The sequence below is a fragment of the Podarcis tiliguerta genome (assembly GCF_965153285.1).
Source record: "Podarcis tiliguerta genome assembly, chromosome: 10".
NCBI lineage: Eukaryota > Metazoa > Chordata > Lepidosauria > Squamata > Lacertidae > Podarcis > Podarcis tiliguerta.
This window is the reverse complement of record NC_139543.1, coordinates 51,373,929-51,397,613: the sequence shown is the minus strand read 5'-3', so window position 1 is coordinate 51,397,613 and position 23,685 is coordinate 51,373,929. Positions and strand designations below refer to the sequence as shown.

The 23,685-nt window shown below is 42.8% G+C and overlaps 1 protein-coding gene across 1 annotated transcript; it reads right to left on the bottom strand.

The window, feature by feature from the left end:
• Positions 1 to 509: 509 nt before the first annotated feature.
• LOC310658931 (protein mono-ADP-ribosyltransferase PARP12-like) lies at positions 510 to 21,802 on the bottom strand. The gene is made up of 12 exons (XM_083401480.1): positions 21,247 to 21,802; positions 18,937 to 19,072; positions 14,725 to 14,992; positions 12,875 to 12,976; positions 10,383 to 10,506; positions 9,186 to 9,363; positions 8,335 to 8,455; positions 7,319 to 7,415; positions 6,291 to 6,372; positions 5,101 to 5,231; positions 2,892 to 3,043; positions 510 to 2,569 (listed from the first exon to the last, which is right to left on the bottom strand). Exons 1-12 carry the CDS (start codon positions 21,597 to 21,599, stop codon positions 2,310 to 2,312), a joined length of 2,004 nt encoding a protein of 667 aa, XP_083257606.1. The 5' UTR covers positions 21,600 to 21,802; the 3' UTR covers positions 510 to 2,309.
• Positions 21,803 to 23,685: the final 1,883 nt, after the last annotated feature.

The following is a 23,685-nucleotide window of genomic DNA, read 5'->3' as shown; positions in this document are numbered from 1 at the left end:
TATATGTAATTAGTTGCACCAGAATGAACATCCAAGTGAAAACAATGAAGTATGAATGGGTCACCTTTACATTAGGATGTCCATCTACTGTACTCCCAACACCCACTAATCCAGAGACATCAACATGCCAAAAGCAGCTTCTGTATACGGCTCTCTGGATAGGAGCATGTATATCATTCTCCCTTTCTAGGCAAGCCCCTAGTTTCTCTTTCCAGTCCCCCAAAATAACATCTTTTCAAGAAAAGTTATTTACTGGATTGCCCATAAACTAATGGCTTCCATACTTTATCCTGGTTAATGCCAACCAACCACCTCTCTTTGCTACTCCTGTTTCTTCAAATATTATTTTCTCTCTACAGCCCTAGTTGCATCAATGTAATTCACATCCTGTATGCAGCATATCTATTGATGCCAAATGAACATTAAGTGGTGTTGTCCTGCTGTTGGGTAACTTACGGAACACAGAAACAGAGATCTTAAAAAGCAAAAACAGCACCACAAACTCAGGAGCCTTTCTAACTCCAGTCATTTTAATTCACTTAAAAGACAGATGCATTGCGAGAAAAGGATCGATGCAAATGATACCAGACAGTATCCACTCGAATCTCACAATATTCAAATGCTTTACAGCTATAAGCTAGAGAGCATGTCAACTAGAGTTTCAACAGTGTCTTGAGGAACTCAACGCAAGACCAGCAAAACACATTCACTGCTTAAAAACTGAGCCGTTTAAAAAACCAATCCCAGTATTAATCAGTTATTCAACCAGTTAAGCCCCTCAATGGGCTTAAGTTAAATGATGCATCCAGCCAACTCTATCCACCAAGCTGTACCAGCTAAACTTCAGGAGTGGGTTGGCAATGGGCAGGATTTCAGAGGAACAGCCAAGAGTTTGTAGTGATCTCCCGATTGTTCCTTAGCTTCCGCATGCCCAAACTATTGCAGCCAGATTAAAGCCACCTTTGTTGATATAGCACATGTATATATGCGATGGCGAGTTTCCAAAACTTTTCCAATACTGATTTCCCCAGGTTGCTTATGATGAAGGCTGTCATGCAGATAAACTAAGGGGGCACTGTTTCAGGAAAGGGAAATCCCAGTGAGCACATTTTGTTATAGCATGGAGTTGAAAGGGTCATCTAGTCCAACCCCCTGCAATGCAGGAATCTCAGTTAAAGTACCCATGACAGATGGCCATCCAATCTCTGCTTAAAAGCCTCCAAGGAAGGAGAAACTACAACGTCCCAAGGGAGAACTGGAATCAACACTGCTAAAATAAAAGGGCAGAAAAGTCATAGGAGAGTAAGCTGGGGCATTTGGCTTGCTGGTGGATAACAGCAGTCGTTGCCTAGAGTCATAAAGTACTACTGACCCAAGCCACACAAAATATTGCACTGTTGGGAATGAAAATAAATGACACTCAAAAGCTGCACTAATGATATCAAGCTTCAAGGTGCATCCTGCAGGGAGCGGGGCAGGTAGAAATGGAGGCAGGGATCTCTGGATTGCGTAGCAAGTCATTACGCAACCATTTCAAGAGGTTTCACATAAGACCTGTTGCACTTCACTAACATAGGTAAAGGGACCCCTGACGGTTAGGTCCAGTCTCGGGCGACTCTGGGGTTGCAGCGCTCATCTTGCTGAGGGAGCCGGCGTTTGCCCGCAGACAGTTTTTCCAGGTCATGTGGCCAACATGACTAAGCCGCTTCTGGCGAAACCAGAGCAGCGCATGGAAACGGTGTTTACCTTCCCACCGGAGTTGTGCCTATTTATCTACTTGCACTGGCGTGCTTTTGAACTGCTAGGGTTGGCAGGAGCTGGGACAGAGCAACGGGAGCTCACCCTGTCGCAGGGATTTGAACCGCCAACCTTCTGATCGGCAAGCTCAAGAGGCACAGTGGTTTAACCCACAGCGCCACCTGCGTCCCTCTCACTAACATAGTCTCAGTCAATTAAAGCTTGTATGATTAATCAATCAAATCTTATGCTCACAAATAAAAAAATAGCCGTGGTGAAGGAAGAATTGCTTTGAGACTATCTCAAAGAAGTTATTCCCTCCTGTGAAAGAGAAATTAAGTCTTTTCTAATGGGGTACTTACCACCCACAGATGTGTCAGGAACTTACATTAAAACAATTATGGTTTGGTGTTTGTTTGTTTTTTAAAAAAGGCTGCCCAAATTAACCAGGAAAGCTTTTAAAATATCTGTATCTCAATAAGTAAAACACCACAGTCCTAATATAAAATGTCTGCTGAAAGCAGCCCATAAGACAGATAAGCAACGTTATACGCTCCAAAGTAAAGCTCCTCCTAATTTCTGTACTCTATGAGGTATTCAGGATAGATCTGGTGCTTCTCAAAAATGACAAAGATGGATGGATTCTGGGTGCTATTCACACAACTATCATAGAAGACTGAGTTCTGGCTGTCTTTGGCAGGAGGGCGGAGGTAGGAAGACACACCATTCGTAAACTCCCCAACCAACACTCTGGCCAGAAACATGGTCTTGACAGAAGAATTGCTTTTGGTGTAGTTATCAGAATATGAAGCATCTCTTGCAAAGTAACTTCCTGTAAAGGGGAGAGGAAGTGGAAAGAGACAAAAAAGAAGCAGCGCAGAGTAAGGCTACTGACTATTAGTTCAAGGCAGTACAGCAGATGTAACATTAGCAAATCATCCAATAGAAGCTTTACTGTAAGGCCAAAAAGTAGAATGTTCTTCAAGTTTTCTCACATCGGTTGCCCATCTAGGCTGCTCACTGTCCTGCCTCTAAGGCTGCAATCTAAAGCATACTTCCTTATAAGTCTCACCCTTCTTTGCAAACCACCCTTTCCCACCCTTAAATTATAAACAATCCACTTTTCCTTCTTAGTTTTAACAGAATGAAGTTACCTTTGCCATAGGCTGTGCCGTGGACGCCGCAGATCCTCCAGTCAAAGTTCTGCTGGCAGATAGCATCAATGTGGTCATTTTTGGTCCCGTGAAATAACTGTCTTTCATCCACATCCTTTCCCCCATTTGCCTTCTTCATTTGTTCTTTCTGCCTACAAAGAAGCAAATATTTCAAAGTTCCCTAATGCAGAAACAACCAGGATCTGACAAGAGAGCACTGCTTTAGCATAAGCTTCATCCACCCAGGGCTCAAGATTTGCCAATGCAGCCCTGCTCCAGATAGCATCAATGATAAATCTTTTCTGTAGTGCCCCCATCTGTTCAGAATTCCATCTTCTCAGTGAATGAAAACTTGTATTTTCTACTTTGTGGCTTCAGCAGTTAAGATTAAGAAAGGTATTTTGTTCTGATGTTTTGCTCTGTCTTGCTTTTTTGCCTACTGGCCCTTAGATTTTACACATTATTTATGATTATGATTATGATTATTTATTGCAAACCACTATGGAAGCCTTTGTAGATCCAAGCAGTCTATACATACAGTAAGGCTGCAACCCTGGTACCACTAACTTCGTTCAACAGGAATAAGCCCCACTGAATTCAACAGGACTTACTTCTGAGTATGGATGGTTAGGACTGCACTGTAAATAAGTAAATCACACATTTCTTAAGTCATCGTCATATGTTTTGGTGCAAGAGGCTAAACATTCATAACTAATACAGGAGCTTTGTATAAGGCTGCCTGTTCCCTTCCAACAGCCCAACCCAGCCACACTAATGTGATTTTACACAATTCAACAGTGTTTTAAGCTCAGATCCAATATCTAAATGCATGCATGGTGCCTGTCAGAAGTTGTTTTCGAGTACCTTAAGATCACTTTCTTCCACCTCAAGTCTAAAGGGATGTGCTTGGATTAAGAAATAATCAAGAGAGCAACACTCCTGTATTCTGACATGGCGCCAGATAGCATTATAGATGCCGCCAATCAGCATATGTAGAAAACATAGCGGCCACTTATGAGAGGCACATATATATTCCTATAACAATGTGAACACAGTTCCAAAACTGAGAAGCAGTCACTTGGAGCAGATTATCAAAACTGGTTTCGTATACAGAGCAAACAAGACAAAACTCTAAGGAAAAGAAACAGAAACATAATTTACTACTTTCAGTTTTGCTTCCTGTTTCAAATACAGCAAAAGAAACAGAACTGAAATCCACACACAAACTAGCCAGGGTCTTTGTGGAGCAAAAGCACAGGCACAAAACTTGTACCATGGTGGCGAAAAAGCCTCCCAACTTCCAAATAGTACCATGGCCTAGTTCAAAGCTTCTGATGGGAAGTTCTGTGCAAAATCGACCACCTGGATACTTGCACACCTGAAGTATCTCAGAGACCTCCGAGGGGGCTGGTTGGATATGTATATGTTTTCCCCAAGGGGGAAACAAAAAGGAGAGAGGCTAGATGGGGAAACGGCAAGGAAAAAGACTTGGAACTGCCCCCATCCCTGCCCTCCTCAACACCATGGTCCTGGATCTATCCGAAGCTTAAAGGTAAAGGGACCCCTGACCATTAGGTCCAGTCGTGACCGACTCTGGGGTTGCAGCGCTCATCTCGCTTTATTGGCCGAGGGAGCCGGCGTACAGCTTCTGGGTCATGTGGCCAGCATGACTAAGCCACTTCTGGTGAACCAGAGCAGCGCACGGAAACACCGTTTACCTTCCCGCCAGAGCGGTACCTATTTATCTTCTTGCACTTTGATGTGCTTTCGAACTGCTAGGTTGGCAGGAGCAGGGACTGAGCAACGGGAGCTCACCCCGTTGTGGGGATTTGAACCGCCGACCTTCTGATTGGCAAGTCCTAGGCTCTGTGGTTTAACCCACAGCACCATCCGCGTCCCACCCCAAGCTTAGACGCTTGCAATAAATTTAGGCATGGCTGTCCTATCACCTTCTTACTTGGCCCAAACACCGAAATATCCCTGCATTGCAGGAGGTTGGACTAGGTGGCCCTCGTGGTCCCTTCCAACTCCACAGTTCTCTGATTCTATGAACACTGCCTGAGTATTTAAACACTGAGGAACACAAGAGGACTTCAATCCAGCACTCAAGAATGTTTTCAGACCTCTGCTACGCAGAAGTAAATCTGGGCTTTGGAAAAGTAAAGAGAAACCGAGTTACGTAATACCAGAACAATGAATTTGCACTTACCACCGATATACTTCCCACAGAGCCAAATTCTGGATTCTTTTGATGCTCATAATCAATGCATTTGGCATCGTGCGCTGAAAATTAACCTGGACATTTCTGTACTCCTTGGAAGATGGGAGAAGGGTGATCAGCTGCAGGGCAAAAGGTACAAAGATGCTTCATGAAAACGGCAGCAAGAGTAGCCCATGCAGCAAAGGTAATTCCAAATGTGCATAAAGAAGATTTGGAGCAGCAGGCCAGAGGTGCAGGGCCCCTCAATAGTGATGGCGGGAGGAGAAGGAGAGATTGGTTTTTGACCAGACACTTAAAGGACAATATCTTGGATCATCCTCATCTCTGGGGAAAAGTATAAGACTACTGATGCTGAATCGTTCTTAAAATATGACCTATTTTGTTATTCTTTAATCTTTATCTGTTGGTTCAGGAGTATAGAAGGTATCAGGCTTGAGAGATGTGCTCCTTGTAAACACAGTTGTTCAGCAACAGGATGTTACTAGATATGGAACACAGATATAAGCCCTGCTATCACACAGTAGGTTTTTAGCTACCTTTCTGAATGGCAAGGCACAGAGTTCTCATCTACACTCACCCTAATTCTTTGGTGCAGTGGCTTCCTGAATGGGACAAGTCAGGGAACCCTTATCAAGTCAGGGAGCCCTTCAAAGACAGTATTTAATGCTGTATCCTCACACCCCTTGCATTTTCACAAACCATTTGGCTAATGCATCTCGTCTTTCTCCTGACTTTTGGGAGACTGGCAAAACATTTATATTCTTTGAAGGGGTACATAACTGCTAACATTGCTCCCCAATGTTCCATTTTACTGGTTTTGTTCTTGAATTTTATTGGATAGGTTAGATACCACTTTATGGAAGCCATGAGGGATGAAAAGGAAAGCTACGAAGGAGGGAAATAGATAATAATGCACATCTCTCATCCTATCAACTTGCCAAAACAGAAATTATGGTTCTGCAATAATCAGACTAAACTAATCTGAAAAGATGTGAGTAAAAGCGAATAGTTCTGGAGCGTAGAATCTGCCAAGGAGAGTGCTAAAACTGCCCTTTCCCTTTGGCAGAAGATAATCATCATCTTGCACATCTTGACATGATGTCAGTAGGGAAGATGTCATATTGGGTATTGAGGCATTACAGGGACAGCCTGACCCCACACACTTCGGAGTATCCTACCTTATATCCAAGTTCTGGCAAGGCTGACTGGTCCCAGTGAGCTGGAATGTGCACATTGTCTCCTGTCGACTGCTTGGCCCCACTTTGTGTGATGGGAAGAGATCAAGCAATTAAGAATTAATGCTTACATATAATATTAAGCTGACGGGGGAACATACACCTGCTGAATATGTGGCAAAATGAACACATTCAAGTTTTGAGTATCGTCTTAAAATAAAGCGTAAAGACACCAATTAAATTAAGGAGGAATTAAAGCTCCTGTTCAGCAAAACACCCGTGCCAGAATCATAACCTCTCCGTCTACAGTACTAATCAGGAGGTTAAAACCCTGATCAGCAACTCAAGTTTCCTAGGAAGTCGGTTTGAAAAGCAAGTGATGAGAGCTGGGCCAGCCCTAAACACACATTCCTGCCGTGGATACGAAGTTCTCCACACCTCTTTTCCTTCCAGAATCCTTTATTTATCTTTATATTCCACCTTTCCTCAAAGGAGCTCAATGTAGCTTACAGAGTTCCCCTCCCCATTTTATGCTCACAGCAACCATGTGAATTAGGGTAGGCTGAGAGTGAGTGACTGGCCCCAGGTCACTCAGTGAGCATCGTTGCTCTGTAGGGATTTGAACCCTGGTCTCGCAGATCCTAGCCCAACACGACACTGGCTCATTTTAGAGGACAGGCTCTCCCCCAGGGGCCTCCAGTTGCAGACCTCTTGCTTAAAATAAAGGTCCACAACAGGAAGGGGGGGGAAACCTAGAAGACAAAATACTGAGATTGGTTGGTACTCTCAACTATTGCAAAACGCTCTTTAGGTGTTTTAGGATTTCCTTTATTCAAAGGGTCTGTCCCTGTCTGTCCCTATTGTTGAACTCAAAACTATGGAACAGCCACAGTGGCCAGGCCTTATTACAGGTTGTGGCGACAATGGGAAAGGCAGACAGCAAGGATTAGATGCTTCCTTCTTTCCTGAAATCCTCACTGATGTCCTTTGTGGTGCATAATCTCTATACAGTACAGACTTTGGTCACCAACCTTTTCTTCTTCTTCTCTACTTCCTTTACAGACACAAACTTCGGTCGTCTTCGAACACTTCGTTCTGTCAGGTATCGCAGGTTTTTCTGTTTCATGGCTGGGGAGGAGGGGGAAGCCACAGAAATATTTAACAGTGCTTACATAGAGAATAACATTTATTCCATTTGAAAACATATTCTGCTGCCAAAGTCATTTATACCCCCTCTTAAAAGAGATCTGAATACCACTGGTTCCGATTTATAACTTAAAACCGAGAAGAGCCAGAAAACCTCTAGAGAACATTCCTTCCTTCAAAATCTTTTAGAATATAATCTGCAGGAAACTTCATCTCTGGCTGATGAAGCAGAGGTGAAACCAATTCATATGGGGCAAAATGGAAAGAAGGCCTATTTGGCTTCTGAAGGTGATGCTCTACTCCTGATTTATAAGGTAGATCTCCATGCAAGGTCCATTCTATACCTGTATCACAGAAGCCATCTAAGCACCTAGAAAAGACCACTGCCGTCTCATAAACACAACAAATGTTAATCTTAGGGCCAGGAAACAGATCGCTGTCTTCCTGGCCATCCTTCTTATCATGTATATTGCTTGTTTATCACCTCTGGGGTTGCCAAATGCACTCCTTTGTAGTTCTGTGTTGTTTACCTCAAAAGTATGAGTGCTTAATTAGTTTTGGTAGTTTAACTTTGTCCCCACCTGGGGTTTGTTGAAATGCTCAGAAGACATCTGATTGGTTCTTACGAACACTCTGTAAAAAGTTCTTTTTGTGAATAAAACAACCTGGGCCAGGGGGTGGACAGAGACTATTATATGCACCCTTCCCAGAGTCTTGCTGGTTCAAGCCTCTGTGTGTATTCTTATTAATCAGAGTTCAATCCTTCCTTTACTTTGAGAACGCCTCACAGGTGGGCAAAACTGGGACCCATGCCGAGCCAAATCTGGCCCACAAAGTGTTCCTTGCCCCTGTTCCAGCAGATTGTATTTAAGCACACCTCAGTTGATTCAATGAGACCTACCTTTGAAATCAAGCTCGTATTTGTGTTTTCCAGCTGAAAACGCGAGTGTTGGAGACGCTTCAGACTGATAGGCTTTTTCCAAGTCAAAGCAGGACACTGTGGCGGCAGAGTGATCAACATCCTAGCAGCAGAGAAGAAATCACATCCCTTTTTAAAAATAGATGGCCAAGAACTTTCTTTGAGGAAACCTTACAATCTACAGGGGTCTAAAGCGTGAGATATACTGGACTGTACAAAGAAATATTCGCCCTTTATAAGCAAGCATGCATGGGATGGATTTGCAACAACTGCTCAAAACGTTAGAGAGGCAAGGAATGACTAGAAAGCAAGACAGTGTTTCTCCATTAAGTGGAATAGATTTTCAAAGTTCGGCAGAATCAGGTAGCCGAAAGGCACAAACTCCACTGAGAAACTAAAAAGATCGTCAATTAGCACCAAAAAGACTGCAAAGGCAGAACCAGGTGAGCCTCCTTGGGGAAAACATTCTGTAACAGTGGCAACACCAGCAAGAAGGCTCTTGGTTATTTTTGTTTAGGACCGTTCCTGCTTTATTTGTTGCACTTTTTTAAAAAAAGCCTTCCTATTTTGTTTTGGGAACAGCAATACTGAAGGACTGGGCAGAAATGTTCCAAATAAATCTGACCCACAGCTGTGGTCTTAAACAGAGTTCTGATCTACTTCAAGGAAGACTACACAGAAAAAATGTTCCAGCAGGTTGTGAAACAAGACAATTGCTGAGAGAGGGATGCCAACTAGATTTCAAGCTCGTCTATCTGCACCAGTTTACAATGCTCAAAAAGGGTCACCACAATATGACTTGCTTCAGCGCAGCATGATCCCATGTTACTTACTTCCTTTCCATATTCATTCCACACCCCATATTCATCCTTCCAATACCAGATCCAATCAGTTGTGAGAATATAGTGAGGCGCCATGGTCACAGAAGATGCAGTGGAGAGCCGTCTAATTTTGGCAGGGCCACAAGTCATACTGGAGAAAACGATGTCTGCAGCGCTGTTGTAGACAATTCTGTGCACAATTGGGTTTCGGGGGGGGGGGGTTAGAGTGCACTTGAAAGATTTACAAAGAACTAAATATTCTTTACTACTAATAATGTCGAGATCTGCTACTTTCTGCAAGCCAGCATGATTTTTTTTTTATTCCACCCTTAACCAAGAGTAATTCCATTGTTAAAAGCATTTAAAGCAGTGATGCTGTGCTGCAAATTCTCCCTTTTTCATGAAGAAGTTTCCAGGAGGGTGGTGTGCTTCTCCCCAAAACTCCCTGAAGCTTAGATTGTTTTTCACAGATGCACTGCCCCAGTTGGCTACTGCTGCAGCACTATTCCTTTTTTCTCTCTCTCCCCAGACTAGCTTTCTTCCTAAGAATAGTGACTAGTCAATTTTGACTAGCTCCATGAAGTTCTGTCATGATGTTGCCGTGAAAATCCTGGGAACTGTAGTTTGTTAAGGGTGCTGGGAACTGTAGTTCTGTGCAGATGAATATACAGTTCCTAGGATTCTTCAGGGGGAGGCATGTGCTTCAGATGTGTGTTGAACGTGTTTTAAATGTACGGTGTGGATCTGCCCTCACTTTCAGTGGGATATTATTCATGGTTAAAGTCAGATCATATCCCAAGTCTTAAAAATGCATGCAGGTGCCACAACTGCAAATCCCATTCTACCATCTTGAGACCTAGAACCCTCCCTTTCAACATCAAGATGGGGGGGAAAAACTTCCATGAATCTAAGATGACGTCTAAGACTGCACAAATATGCCTTTAAAAGAGCCCAAACACACACACACAATGCATTTTGGTTCTTTTCCCCACATGAAGCCTAAGCTGATTTCAAATGTTTCCCCACCAGCTTAAATCAAGGCTCTGTGCGCTACAAAAGCAGTTAAGCCATTAAAAAGACAAAATACAACATTCAAGTAGTAATCCACCAGCAGAGTTAATTACTAAAGAAAATATAAACAAACAGCAAAGAGACCTGTACCACTAAAATTCAGAGCCAAACAAGAACGTATTATTAATGTATCTATACCTGTCAGTAACTGGGTCACAGTAGGCCTGTTCAATTTTCTCCATATCCTTCAGATCTTTCCACTGGGTCCCATTAAGTATTTGCCATCTGTATGGCAAATGGAAGTGATCTCGATTACACTTATCTAGATAAATAAAACCAAGTTGTGTTAAAACCCTTGGTCATCTACCCATGGGCTTTACAGAAGAAACACTGAGGGGCTGGTGCTAAACACACAGGATGTGAAGCGAACCACAAATGCTTGCAAGGAGAAAGCTGGGACAAGGCGTTCAGAATTTTCCATTTAACCAGTTGTGTCCATCCAGTTGAGGAGAGGGAAGCCTGCAAATCCAAGGCTCACTTAGGATTGATTAATCTACGTTCATACTAAACATGCAAATACAACCGAGACATTTGTCATTTAAAGTTACTACACTCATATGGTGTACTCAAGCACTCAAGGTGGTCTGCAGTTTAAAATAATGGATTGCAAACCAAGAGACATGACACAAAAGGAAAAAAGGAACCGCAAGGGAAGAGGAAGGTAAGCACCTATCATCTGGACCTTGTTCATGGCATGGAATGTAGGACAGCACACCCGAAACTGGCCTACAGGTTATATTATGCACAGGTAAAAGCATTTGGATTTTAGGACTACTAGGAACATGCCATCTCCAGATGGACCAAGGGGGAGGGGAGGACAGGTTTATACTCCCCCATTGCTACACATGAGCCAGATCAGGCTGAAGATATTGTCTAAACCAGTTACATAACAACCGCGTGGAATGGCTGGAGCAGTTCTGGGAGAGGGCTTGGCTGACTCACCTTCCAAAGCAGCCAGGTGCAATGGTTGCTGATGGCACGATAGTCCAGATGTAGCCCTGCCAGTATAAAGGTATTAATACTTCCCTGTCTCTATTAGAATTGATTCTACTGCTGCCTGCTGAGAATTCAGCCTGCCTACTTTGCAGTGAGTCATATGGGCAGCTTAGTCACCTTGCAGTTAATCTAACAGCCAGTCATTTACGATATGGTGCTGAAGAGCAGAAACTTAATGCTACTGTAGGAGTAACAGAAGAGCAGCACATTTTTATTTAAAGTTGGTTTGAGAGAGGGATTTTTTTTGGAAACTTTTGTTTTTAAACAAATAAAAATACAAGAACCATTAAACATCCAGCAGTACATGTAATGACCTCTAAGCCAGTGTTTCCCAAACTTGGGTCTCCAGCTGTTTTTTTGGACTACAGTTCCCAGCATCCCTAGCTAGCAGGACCAATTGCAAGGATGATGGGAATTGTAGTCCAAAAACACAGCTGGAGACCCAAGTTTGGGAAACGCTGCTCTAGACATAAACTTACACATTTTACTTAATGTAACCTGTCTACTGAGAATATTGAGCAGTTGGTATAACAAGGTCTTAATTGGGGCCATTAACATAGAGAGGGGGGTTTTAAGCCCCAAAAGTAAACTAATAAGTTTAGTAAACACTTAATAAATCAACACAGTAGAAAACAGAATAGCAAGGATGCTTAAATATTTGCAAATGATACCTTCCCATCACAAATGGATGGGAGACCTCTTCCACCAAGCAGGTCAGATCTTTGTCTCCCGCCACTCTGTGGGTCAACAATGACAAGTGAGTGGGGCCATGATGTGCCACCATGGGGTAACACACTGGCAAAGCAGCATCCAGCAATACTGTACTCTCTGATGAAGGGTTTCATTCATCTTGCTCTCTGCCAGGGCCTGCTTCACAGGCAATGTGCTAGCAAACCAGCACCCAGCAGGACTGAGACATGCCTTCCCAGCCGGTATCTAATGTCACACATTGACATCAGATGATTTAAAAGCTGGCATGGTTGGAGGAGAAATGGCCTCATGGGCCAAACTGGGCTCCCCTGGTGGGCCAATATTGGCCTGTGGGCCAGAGATTTCCCCACCCCTGGCATAAGGGGAATTTTTTATTGCATATACAGTCATACCTTGGGTTAAAGTTGCTTCAGGTTGAGCATTTTCGGGTTGCACTCCGCAGCGACCCAGAAGTAATGGAACGAATTATTACCGGGTTTCGCTGCTCGCGCATGTGCAGACGCTCAAAATGATGTCATGCGCAGACGCGGGCTGCGTTCTCTTCAGGATGCGAACGGGGCTCCGGAACAGATCCCGTACGCATCCAGAGGTACCACTGTAGTCCATGTTGGGCCATTTAAGAGACACCACTCCATTCATATGCTCAAGCGCAGAACAAAGTAAAGGGATCTTCTTCAAAGTGCAGCCAGGGGCAAGGAAAAGAGAGGCTAGCAAACTAGCCGACAGTATTTTTCAAGTGGCTCAAGGCGAAATAAATAATAAAGCTTAAATCATAATTTCTTAGGGAATGATGCCAATAGGTCATTTTTGCAAAGTTTGAAAGTGCATAAAAACAAGTCAGGGCAGGGGACAGACAGTGATACATACACATACATGCAAAAGAAAAGCTTGATAGAACCCACCACAAGTTTTATTTCACTTACCTTGAAAGCTACAACTTTTCCTAATGTGGTATAAGCATATAAAATCTGAATCTTCACTGATGTTTGTGGTTGATGGTACCTGACCGCTGCTCAATTTTCTTTCTGAGAAAGCAGGAAAACACAGACTCTAGCTCAGTGTTTCGCAACCTGCGGATTGCACCCGGTAATTGGACTGCAAAGCCCGTGCAAGTGGGTTGCAGGCTTTATAAGTAAACCCAAAATTATTGCAACTGGTATGATGAATACTTCTTCCAACATTTTGTTCTGTTAGCATATTCTTAGCATCATTACTTATCTTTAGGCGCCAGGTGAAAACATTTATGGTTTAACCTTTGACTGATGAACATTGCATGGCTTTTTAAATGTGTTCGTGGGAAGGGGGTTATTGGTTTGTTTTTATTTTATTATGTATTTTGGGTTCTCTTTTTGCATTTTTATGTTGTGACCCACCCTGAGATTTTCAGATGAAGAGAGGTATATAAATTTAGCAAATAAACGTCTTGTCTGGTCTTGTCTGTTCTGGGTTCCTGAGTACTTCGAGATCTGAAAACCCAGTTAGTGTTGTCTTCCTCAAGTCAGTGCTTGAATAATAGTCATGCCTACTAGACATTTTAAATGTGGCAGTTGTTCATATTGTGCAAAACCATTACAACTTAAACAATGCATTCAATTCTGTAGATGGCAGGTTTGTATCGAAAAGTTCTACTATTGGCCAATTAGTTCATGTTATACATCTTATTATGTCCTTGTCCTTTAACGTATATAGGACAAACCAAAAGAGACTAGAATGTTTGCTTTGTGAGCATCAAAGCAAAATCTCTGCACACATCATGGAAGCCCAATTAATTAATGCAAGCCTACTCCTGAGGAGTTAAAAAGATTTTTTTGTTACAGAACAAATACACAGGTCTTTGTACAAAGTGCAAGATCCCCATGTAACATTAAGTAAATGTGAGGCATACTGGGTTTCTACATTTGAGCTCTGTAAATCCTAATGGACTCAACAGTAAGTCTGACCAATCTGCATTCTTGTAACATCTGTTTCCAATTACTAATAATTAGTCACAGGAGGTAGCAGGTTCACAGCTATTACAAATTATGTTTCATGAAAGTAGTGGTTATGCTGTTTTAGCCCTGGGAAGAGTGGGAGAATGTAATGGGTGAAATTTCCTATTTGCGTCCTTTATAAGGGTATTTCTTGCATATTTTGAAAAAGTATATGATATATAACATTAGATCATGTTCACAATGAAGAACTCATGAAGAAAGCAGCTGCTCTGGTTAATGAGCTTTTATCAGTCAGAGGTGCATTTAAAGAAACTGGTTACAGCCCACAAAGAAGTTTTGTTGTTAAAACTCTTCTCAAGGACTCTACTTTGATGTGAAAAAGACCAATTAGCTGAAACAGACCAGTGTTCTGCCTCCAACTATTATGTCATATTTATTTTACTCATTTTATTGTTTATTCTTCCTGTACAACTCAGCTTCCTTTGTTCACAATTCCAAACTGCTGGCCAACTTAATAATTGGTCACATGGCCCCACCATTTTATCTGAAAGGTTCTCTTCTCCTTTCTTAGAAGGCAAGCCAAGATAGCTCTTAAAACTCGCAGTGCAGTAGCTACAGACCGTGCCTCCCCATCTCCTTCACTGGGCAAAAGATTATCAATATATTTACAGCATTGCTATATTGATCTGGTTGGGGAAACCCAGTCAGATGGGCAGGGTATAAATAATAAAATTATTATAATTATTAACCTTCTGTTCCTGACGTTCACAGTGAGTAGCAGCTACTGTACTGGCTATATTGGGGATTTCTATAGTCTTATAAAAGAGAATGAAGCACTCTACCTCTGCTAGTTGATGCTGTTGAGCTATTTTTGATGTCATATGCATTCCTGTAGATCAAGGGAAATTTGGTGATCGTGGCGTGGCTCATTCCTCGCTTCTCCAGCTTCTCGTAACACTCAGAGTTAGCAATGTCATGTGAGCGCTTGCAGGTACTCCCAAACCTGCACTCTCCTTGGAGGTAGTACTGACAAATGTGGAGTTTGACACAGATCTTCTTAAAGGTGCAAGATCCATAGGGCCCGCCCCCTTTGTTATAGTATGGACATATCTAACAACAAAAAGGAGGAGAAGAAAAAATCAAGACACATAAATTCATTTAAAGCAAATAGACTAGAGTAAGATGTAAACACAGGAGTAGCAATGCCTAAATGTTTTCAAGGAGCAAGAGCAACGCGAATGTGGCCCTGTAACAAAACTTGCTGCAGCAAGTGACTTTGTTTGGAGATCCAGCACTCCATTCTATTCTTATCTGTTTTCTGTCTTGTCACAACACTCACTGAACATGCTCAGTCCTTACTGGCCTGCTTCGGAGTGTCTCTTTCCTGTCTCTTCATTCTTTACTTCCTCCCACTTGGCTGTCAGTCTCCACATCCCAACTTAGTCGGCCAACATTCCATGCCAATGAGTTATAATGGGCTGTCTGCCCCCTGCCCAAAGGTTCTTTGCATAACTGGAAACCTTGGGGATAACCTCAAGTCTGCTCATAACTTTTTCTTGTGCATGGGTGGTGCTGTTTTGGCTTCATGTGCTCAGGCGTTAGAAGCTATGATTTAGTATTAGGAATGATTAATTCTCAAAATCTGAGGAGGAAAGCTTTTGAGCAATAAGTAACTTGGCTTTCTTGGATTCCTCCTTTCTGTGTCTAGAATCAGCAGTCATGGGGGCTGCCATGTGTGTCATTACCAACCTATCGTACTGGCCCAGTATGTTAAGAATTACAAATCTAGTTGCCAACATGGTGACTTTTCAGTTGTGGCCTTCAGTTGTGTCAGTATTACTCCGTCATACACATGCACCCAGTGTTCCAAAATTCCCCCCGGGAGCCACGTGGAGATCTCTGGAAGCCAGGTTGGCAATGGACATCTCCATCTGGCTGGCCTTTCCAGCTTTCTTATGCAGGTAAGCAGATGAGAAATTGCATTTATTTCCCACTTTTTTCTCCAAGGAGCACATGGTTCACCCCTCTCTTCCGTTAATTCCTACAATAACCCTGTGAGGTAGATTAAGAGGCTGTGACTGGCCCCAAGTCACCCAGTGAGCCTCATGACTGAGTGGGGATTTGAACCCTGATCTCCCAGGTCCTAATCCGACACTCTAACCCAGGGGTAGGCAAACTAAGGCCCGTGGGCCAGATGTGGCCCAATCGCCTTCTCAATCTGGCCCGCAGACAGTCCGGGAATCAGCGATCAGCATATTTTTACTTGAGTAGAATGTGTGCTTTTATTTAAAATGCATCTCTGGGTTATGTGTGGGGCATAGGAATTTGTTCATTTCCCCAAAAAAATATAGTCCGGCCCACCACATGGTCTGAGGGACAGTGAACCAGCTGAAAAAGGTTGCTTACCCCTGCTCTAACCACTACACCACGCTGGCTTCCTAGGGTACATCTGCTATGGGGCAGCTCTATAAATTAAGTAGGTATATAGATATGGGGAAGGCAAAATGTCACTTAGAGAAGGATTTGAAATATCTTCATTGAAGCTTGAATTTGTTTTATTCTGGATTGTTTTATTTGATATTTTAATGTGTTGTATTCTGCTTTGATAATTAATAACAAATTTCATGGTAAAAAAGGGTGCCTAGACATTCCACTGCAACGACCATAACCTAGGTTTAAGGTGCCATTTGGCAATTAGCTTATATATCTGTTTCTAACACTGCCTACGCCCTAAGAGGAAGCAAGCTGCAGAGGCCAGGCAAAATTAGATAACTTTCATTAGTAATATCCAAACACAACAGATGTTCTGTAACAGAATACTTGCTACTAGAAATGTGAAGTCTTAGAAAGGGTAGATTAAATTTTTCTCCAACCCAGGTTTTTTTTTGGGGGGGGGGGGGCTGGAAGCTTCACATCTCTATGACCAGGGCTTTTTTTTGCAGCCAGAACTCAGTTGTGACATCTCTCAGGTGAGTTCCAGCACCTCTCAGGTGGGCACCATTGCCATTCTAAGAGAACAAGGTGAGTTCCACCACCACTTTTTCTAGAAAAATAGCACTGTATTACTAAAATGAAACAAGGGCCCTCTGGCTTAACCCCCAAGATGATTTTTCCTCTACTTTTGAGCAAATGTGAAGCAGAGATGACATGCCACAGGTGCCAATCTTTGCCTTCCATTCCAACTTACTTATTTTATTTCCCCATCAGAACAATGACAACACACCTGAAAACACTGCAGTTTGCACCAAAATCTACATCCACAGTACATAAAATCATTAAAACACATGGAAGTAATTGGATTACAAGAGCAGCACATTTTAGCTAGCACCCTGTCTTGGACTAAATAGCCAGTGAGATTTCAAGAAAGTTCCCAAGGCAAGATGGCAACTGACATCAGCTCCAGGTACACACTGCCTCCAATCACGGCCATTTCATTCCCAGCTATTGTTAAGAAATAAGCACTTGTAGACCCATTTCCTTCAAATATTCATGGCAAAGTCCATCATAGCATCCTGTGGCAATTAATACATCTTATATACAGTCTGACCATTGGTCCTTCTCACGAAGTACTGCCTAGCAACTCTCCAGGATTTCAGACAGGAAACATTCCCAGACCTACCTGAAGCTGCTGGGGATCAAACATGGGACCTTCTGCATAAAATGCTGGTGCTCTACCACTGAGCGACAGCTGTTCCCTTACCATCGTTTCATTATTTAACATACAACACTTCCAATGACTCTTAACTACTTCTCATTATGAGAAATCCAGCTACACCAAGGCCCTTGAGCCATAGACTTTTTTATTTACTATATTTTTATTTTCCACTCATAATTTCAATATGGTTTTTCAAGGCAACCCAGCAATTGCCTTCACTACTGGTGCTTGAACTCAAGGTATTATAATCTTTCCTAGACTTGCTGTTGGGCAGAAATGTATAGAAATAAAATAAACAAAACGCTTAAAAATGAACAAAAGAGAACAAACCATAATAGCAGAGATAAACTAAATTCAATTTAAGGCCACTGAATGCCCTAATGAAAAATGTTTTCAACTAGCATAGAAAGAGCCTGCTGGACCAAGCCTGTCACCCATCGAAGCCAGTATCCTGTTCTCACAGTGGTCAACCAGATGCCATTGAAGTGCCAAACAGGTGCAAGGAAGCAATTGTGAAGACATCTCCACTGTATTCCACCACTCTGAAGTGGAGAACATCTCCAGCACATCAGAAATATCATAAGCTGCAGAACTAACTTAAGTAACAACAAAGCCTTGTAAACAGCCTATTGCCTATACTGACAATCAGGCAGTGAAGATTTACCAAACATGCTCCTTCCATTTGGAACCAAAAATAACCAACAAAAAGGCATGCGTTTGCGCTAGTAATTTCTGAAGGACTTACAGTGGTACCTCGGGTTACATACGCTTCAGGTTACAGACTCCACTAACCCAGAAATAGTACCTCGGGTTAAGAACTTTGCTTCAAGATGAGAACAGAAATCATGCTCCGGCGGTGCGGCAGCAGCGGGAGGCCCCATTAGCTAAAGTGGTGCTTCAGGTTAAGAACAGTTTCTGGAAGGAATTAAGTACTTAACCTGAGGTACCACTGTATTTGCAAGGCTGTAGTAACACACAACCAACTGACATATCCTTTTCAAGAATGCGGGGGGTGCATACACATACAAATCATTAAAGAGAGGTTTCATCGCATTCTTGCAATGTTTTAGGCAGGGCATATTGTAACCTTTTCCTTATCTCTCTAAGCCAAGCAAAAAGCACATTCCTTGCACCAGGAAAGAAACACACTGAACTCAAATCACAACGTGCTGGTTGGTTTTGCTCACACATTATAATGGCTATCTCAAGTTTACAATAGCTGCTAGAACACCGCAGCTACATGGTTTAATCACTTTCATTTAAAATAAATTAACAGAAGTACAAGCTGGAGTTCTCTAATCAAGTTCCTGAAGGGTCCAAAGGTCCAGATATCTGGTATGCTCACTGGTTGTTTAGAGATTCATTAAAAGTATCATCGTTCATGAGTGAAAGTCCTCACCTCAGGTAAGAGTGAAGAATCATTCTGAAGCAGAAGCTGACACAATTCATCATCCTTTAAGCTTTCGAGCCCATGCTCTTTTAGGACAGGGAGGTTATGGGGTGAATGAAAGTCATGGATGAACTTGCATGGCTTCCTGTAAATTTCGAAAACATTAAACATGCTTGTAATTGCATTCTGCTTTTACCATCAAAGATGAACTGAAGCTGCATGTTTGTTCATAGCCAAAGGTAATCATGCAGCCCAATTCTATGCAGGTTTACTTGGAATAAATATCAAAGTGTTTATTGGGGCTTACTCCCAGGTAAATACATATAGGACTACAGTTCCAGCAATCTTTGTCCATCAGCATTCTGGATAATGTTTTTTTAAAAAATTATATACAGCTTAATTGCTAAAACCTCTAAATGGGTTTCCGTAGAACATAAAACATACATCAAAATTATAAAAGTCAAAAGTTAAAAACAGGTTGAAGGTAAAACTATGGGTTCTGTTTTTTAAAGCCCAATTTATCAAGTTTCATCATCTTGAAAATCAAGAGATGCCTGAAAAAGGAGAAGTGCATGATTAGGACAGGACAAATGAATGAAGAAAGCAAGCAGTGTCACATGAGTTCAAGCAAAATGAAGTGGACTGTATCACAAAGGCTTATATAATTTAAATATAATTATATAATTTATATAATTTTTTAAAAGACATTGCAAGGCTGTTGTTTTTGCTGCAACAAACTAGCATGGAAAACGAGTTCACAGTATGTTTTAAGATCTCCTGAGCAAGGAGGTAAAAACATAGGTGAAAGAAAGATAGATGGGGGTAGTTTTAGCAGTCACAAACAACACTCATGAACTCCAAAGTTATAATTTGCTTTACTATGTATTAGTACTTGTATACAGCTTAGCTCTAAACTATCTGAAAGACTGAATTCCCTTATAGGAACCTGCTAGGGTTTTGAGGGTTTTCCCTACGTTTTCAATAGTTCTCATTTTTATCTATCAGTTGCCTTGAGTCCCGTCTAGAGAAAAAGACATTAATAATAGTATGCAAACATGATGTACTGTAAAACTAATGGCAGCAAGAATCACAAACTGTCCTTTGATTGGTCGTTTAAGTCTTTGGGAATTGGGCATAACAAAAGCAAGCTAAATATTTCCATTTAAAAATTAAATTAAAATGGCAGACACCTTACCAGAGACCACCAAATTAAATTTTTATAGTGAAAAACCTGAATGATTTGCATACTGGCAAAAAGAAGAAGAAAGCCATCCTCTTTCAAAAGTTTCCTTTGGTAAAAATACGTTCACATATGGGTTGCCATATGTCCTCTTTTTACAGGACACACACTCCTTTTCATGGTGTTCCATAGTAAAAAGTAAAAGTCGGCAAATGTATCCTCTTTTTAATTATGCAACCCTCTACAGAAGGTAAACTCAACTTATTTCCATTGCACATACTAACAGACTGCAAAAAAGGCAATATTTAAAACCGTACTTCCTTCCACGTCCACATAAACTACTGTATAGATTAGGACTTCGAACAATGGTAGCAAGAGAGGCTCCGCCCCACAATTAAAAGTCGGGGAAGATGGAGGAGTCTCGCCCCCCACAGCTCAAACATTCTCTCTTGAACAACTCGGGGCTGCCTGGCACTTCTCTCGCCCCGCCCCAATCCGGCTACACGGCTCGGGATCTACAAACCGGTTCAGCTTCTCCCGTCTACGCACCGCAATTCTCTTGCAGCCCCGACCCTGGGCGCAAAAGTTTACCCGGAAGCAAGTCCAAACAAAGCTCATTCAATAGCAACCCTAGTATTTGAGGGCGTGGGGTCGCTGCCCCGCTTGCACGACCCCCTTCCAGGATAGTAACCCTCCCCTCCCCACCCACGGCAATCCTAGACGACGCTCCCTATGGAGTAAAAAACAACCACCCCATTAACTCGAGGGGTGCGTCTTGCTTCCGAACAAACACGCCGGCGATGAAGCATTTGGGGTTTTGTTTTTTAAAAAATATTTTTATTAAGTACAAATTAGAAAACATACATATTTACAACAAAAGAAAATAGAAAAGAAAAAGAAAAATACATATAACCAAGGAAAAAAGTTAGAGAAAACTTTGTCTCTTTTCATATTTACAGTTATTTATACCTCAATAAAATGCTATTCACAATAAAGGAGTGAAATGAAAGATATCAGAAAAAAGGAAAAAAGAACAAAGAAAAATAAAGAAGGTGAAAATTTTTAAAAGTAGATAAGTATTCAGTATACATAGCCGTTTCCCATTTGGGGGGGTTGAAGGGGGTCTCCGCCGGCCTTACCTGCTGTCCAGGTTACGGCACCCGCCGCCCACGAAGTAGCGGCAGAGGTGCAGCCGCCGGCAGCCGCCCTGGCACTTCCCGCTGCCGTGCTCCGGGCACAGCCGCGCCCCGGTGGTGGCCACCACGACCTGGGCATCTCCATCTTCTTCTCCTCCTCCTTCGGCCGCCGAGGGGGCCTCCTCCCGGGTCACCACCGTGAACTTGCGCGCGTCCTGGAACAGCGGGCCCAGGAGCTCCGCGCTCACGCCGAGGGCCACGCGCCGGCACAGCTCGTCCTGGCGCAGGCAGCCCCCCGACGTGCACAGCTCCCGCAGGGCCAGGGCGGCCAGCGTCTGCGAAGTGAAGCGGTCCATGCTGGCTCGGGGTCAGCTTTTGCAGAAGGCCGGCGAAGCTGCTGCTCCTCCTCCGGCGCTACTACTAGGAGGAGACCCGCCCGATTCCCGCCTTCCCTAGGAGACGACGACCACCGTCCCCACCTCTCCACTTCCGCCCCTGCCTCCCGTGATCTCTCTCCGGCCTGAGGGAGAAACGAAACCGAAAGCCATGAGTTGCTAGTGCGACGGAGCGAAGGAAGAGGCGCGGCTTGCTTATGCATCTAGCTCGATGTTGTGTACACGGACTGGCAGCCGCTGGCCAGGGTTTCAAGCAAGAGACGCGGTCATACAAGGATTGAACCCGGGACTTTTTGCTCTCATGTGTGCTCTGTGTAGAATCATAAGACTGAAAAGTTGGAAGGAGTCCCCAAGGTTCAGCTGGGTCAAACCCGCACAATTTAGGAATCTCAACTAAATCATCCAAGAGAGATGGCCATTCAACCTCTGCTTAAAACTTCCAATGAAAGAAAGGCCACCACTTCTCGTGGGAGTCTGTTCCACTGGCGAATAGCTCTTACTGTCAGAAAGTTTTTCCTGATGTTTTTTCTGCTGATGTGCTGTACAGACTTAATTGGGGAATATCCCACTGGATTCATGTGGACTTTGTTTTATTCATTTACTAGAACAAGGCAGCCCACAGCCTCCATTTTATCCTCAGAACAACCATGTGAAGTAGGTTAGGCTGATAGGGACTAGGTCAGGTGAGCTTGGTGGCTGAATGGAGATTTGAATCAGTCTCCCTGGTCCTTGTCTCGCACTCAAACCACTACACCATCGTGGCTTACTTCTGAGTAGACATGCACAGGGCTGCACTCCAATGATCACCATTAATAACTTCTTTTTTTCCTGATTTTTTTGTGCTCAGGCAAATGTGTACTTTTTTGGAAAATGCCAGGGCTTGCAGTCTTGTGCTCCTTTATTTAGAACTCCTTGGAACTCACTTCTGAGTAAGTCTGCAATGCACCACATTGAACGCTGTATACTGTACCTATCTTTTACACAAGTGAGTTGAACAATTAAGGAGTAAATCTACAATCAACACAGAACCAATGACACAAATTAATCAATTACATCCAGCAGCCCCAAGCAGAAGTTATAAGACCAATGGCCAGCCACTTAGGTCTTGACACTTGCTTCAGTATATGAGACCAAAACATGAGGGAGATGCATGGAAAACATTTCAGCAGCAGAAGCCTACTTTTAATGGATTGTTAAGAAATACTTTTAAAGAACTGTTTCCTTCTCACAACTTACACTTGAAGTCAGACATTAGTGCGAGCAAAGATCCTATGCATCAGATAGAATGCTTAAACATTTGGCTTAGAATAACACAGCATTTGATAAGAATATAGGTACTGCTCCGGCAGGAAGGTGAACGGTGTTTCCGTGTGCTGTTCTGGTTCGCTAGAAGCGGCTTAGTCATGCTGGCCATATGACCCGGAAGCTGTCTGCAAACAAACACAGGCTCCCTTGGCCTATAGAGCAAGATGAGCTCGCAACCCCAGAGTTGTCTGCGACTGGACCTAATTGTCAGGGGTACCTTTACCTTTTTATAATTATGATTACAGAAAAGGCCAAAGGATCGTTATCCTTCCAACAAAAGCTATTCGGTGGAGGTTTGCTGCAAATACTCCACTTTAGCATGATTGGACCCCATTTTCTGCTCCCTCCCCTAAGTTTTGGCTATTGAAAACATCTGGCTAACATTTTGTTAATGTGGGTTTCTAGGCTGAGTGCCCTCAGAAAAGTTAAATGTCTGAGTAACAAAAAGATGCAGCTTCAAAAGTGGGTTTATTGTGGGATCAGTGTTTTTTGCCAAATTCACATGATATCCTAGGCATCAAAATGTGAACACATATTGCTCCCCTCCCAATTTAATCCAGGTTTACGCTTTTTAGGGGAAACTTGATAAATTAAAACTGTTGCCAATGAAGCAAAGAAGTATTTCTGTCACTGTGGTGATTGACTTTCAAGCCACAAACCCTCAAACCCTCTAGAATGACCCTTTGTGATATCAGAATGACCCATCTGTGATATTAACCCCTTTCTAGAAGCACCCCTTCAT

What these genes read in the sequence shown, in the direction of transcription:
- LOC310658931 (XM_083401480.1), bottom strand. Translation starts at nt 21,599, where the DNA reads ATGGACCGCTTCACTTCGCAGACGCTGGCCGCCCTGGCCCTGCGGGAG. An exon ending in GGAATGAATATGGAAAGGAA is followed by an intron (nt 8,456 to 9,185) that starts GTAAGTAACATG and finishes CTCTGCTGCTAG; the next exon opens with GATGTTGATCACTCTGCCGC. An exon ending in CTGTGGGAAGTATATCGGTG is followed by an intron (nt 3,044 to 5,100) that starts GTAAGTGCAAAT and finishes GCTTCTTTGTAG; the next exon opens with GCAGAAAGAACAAATGAAGA.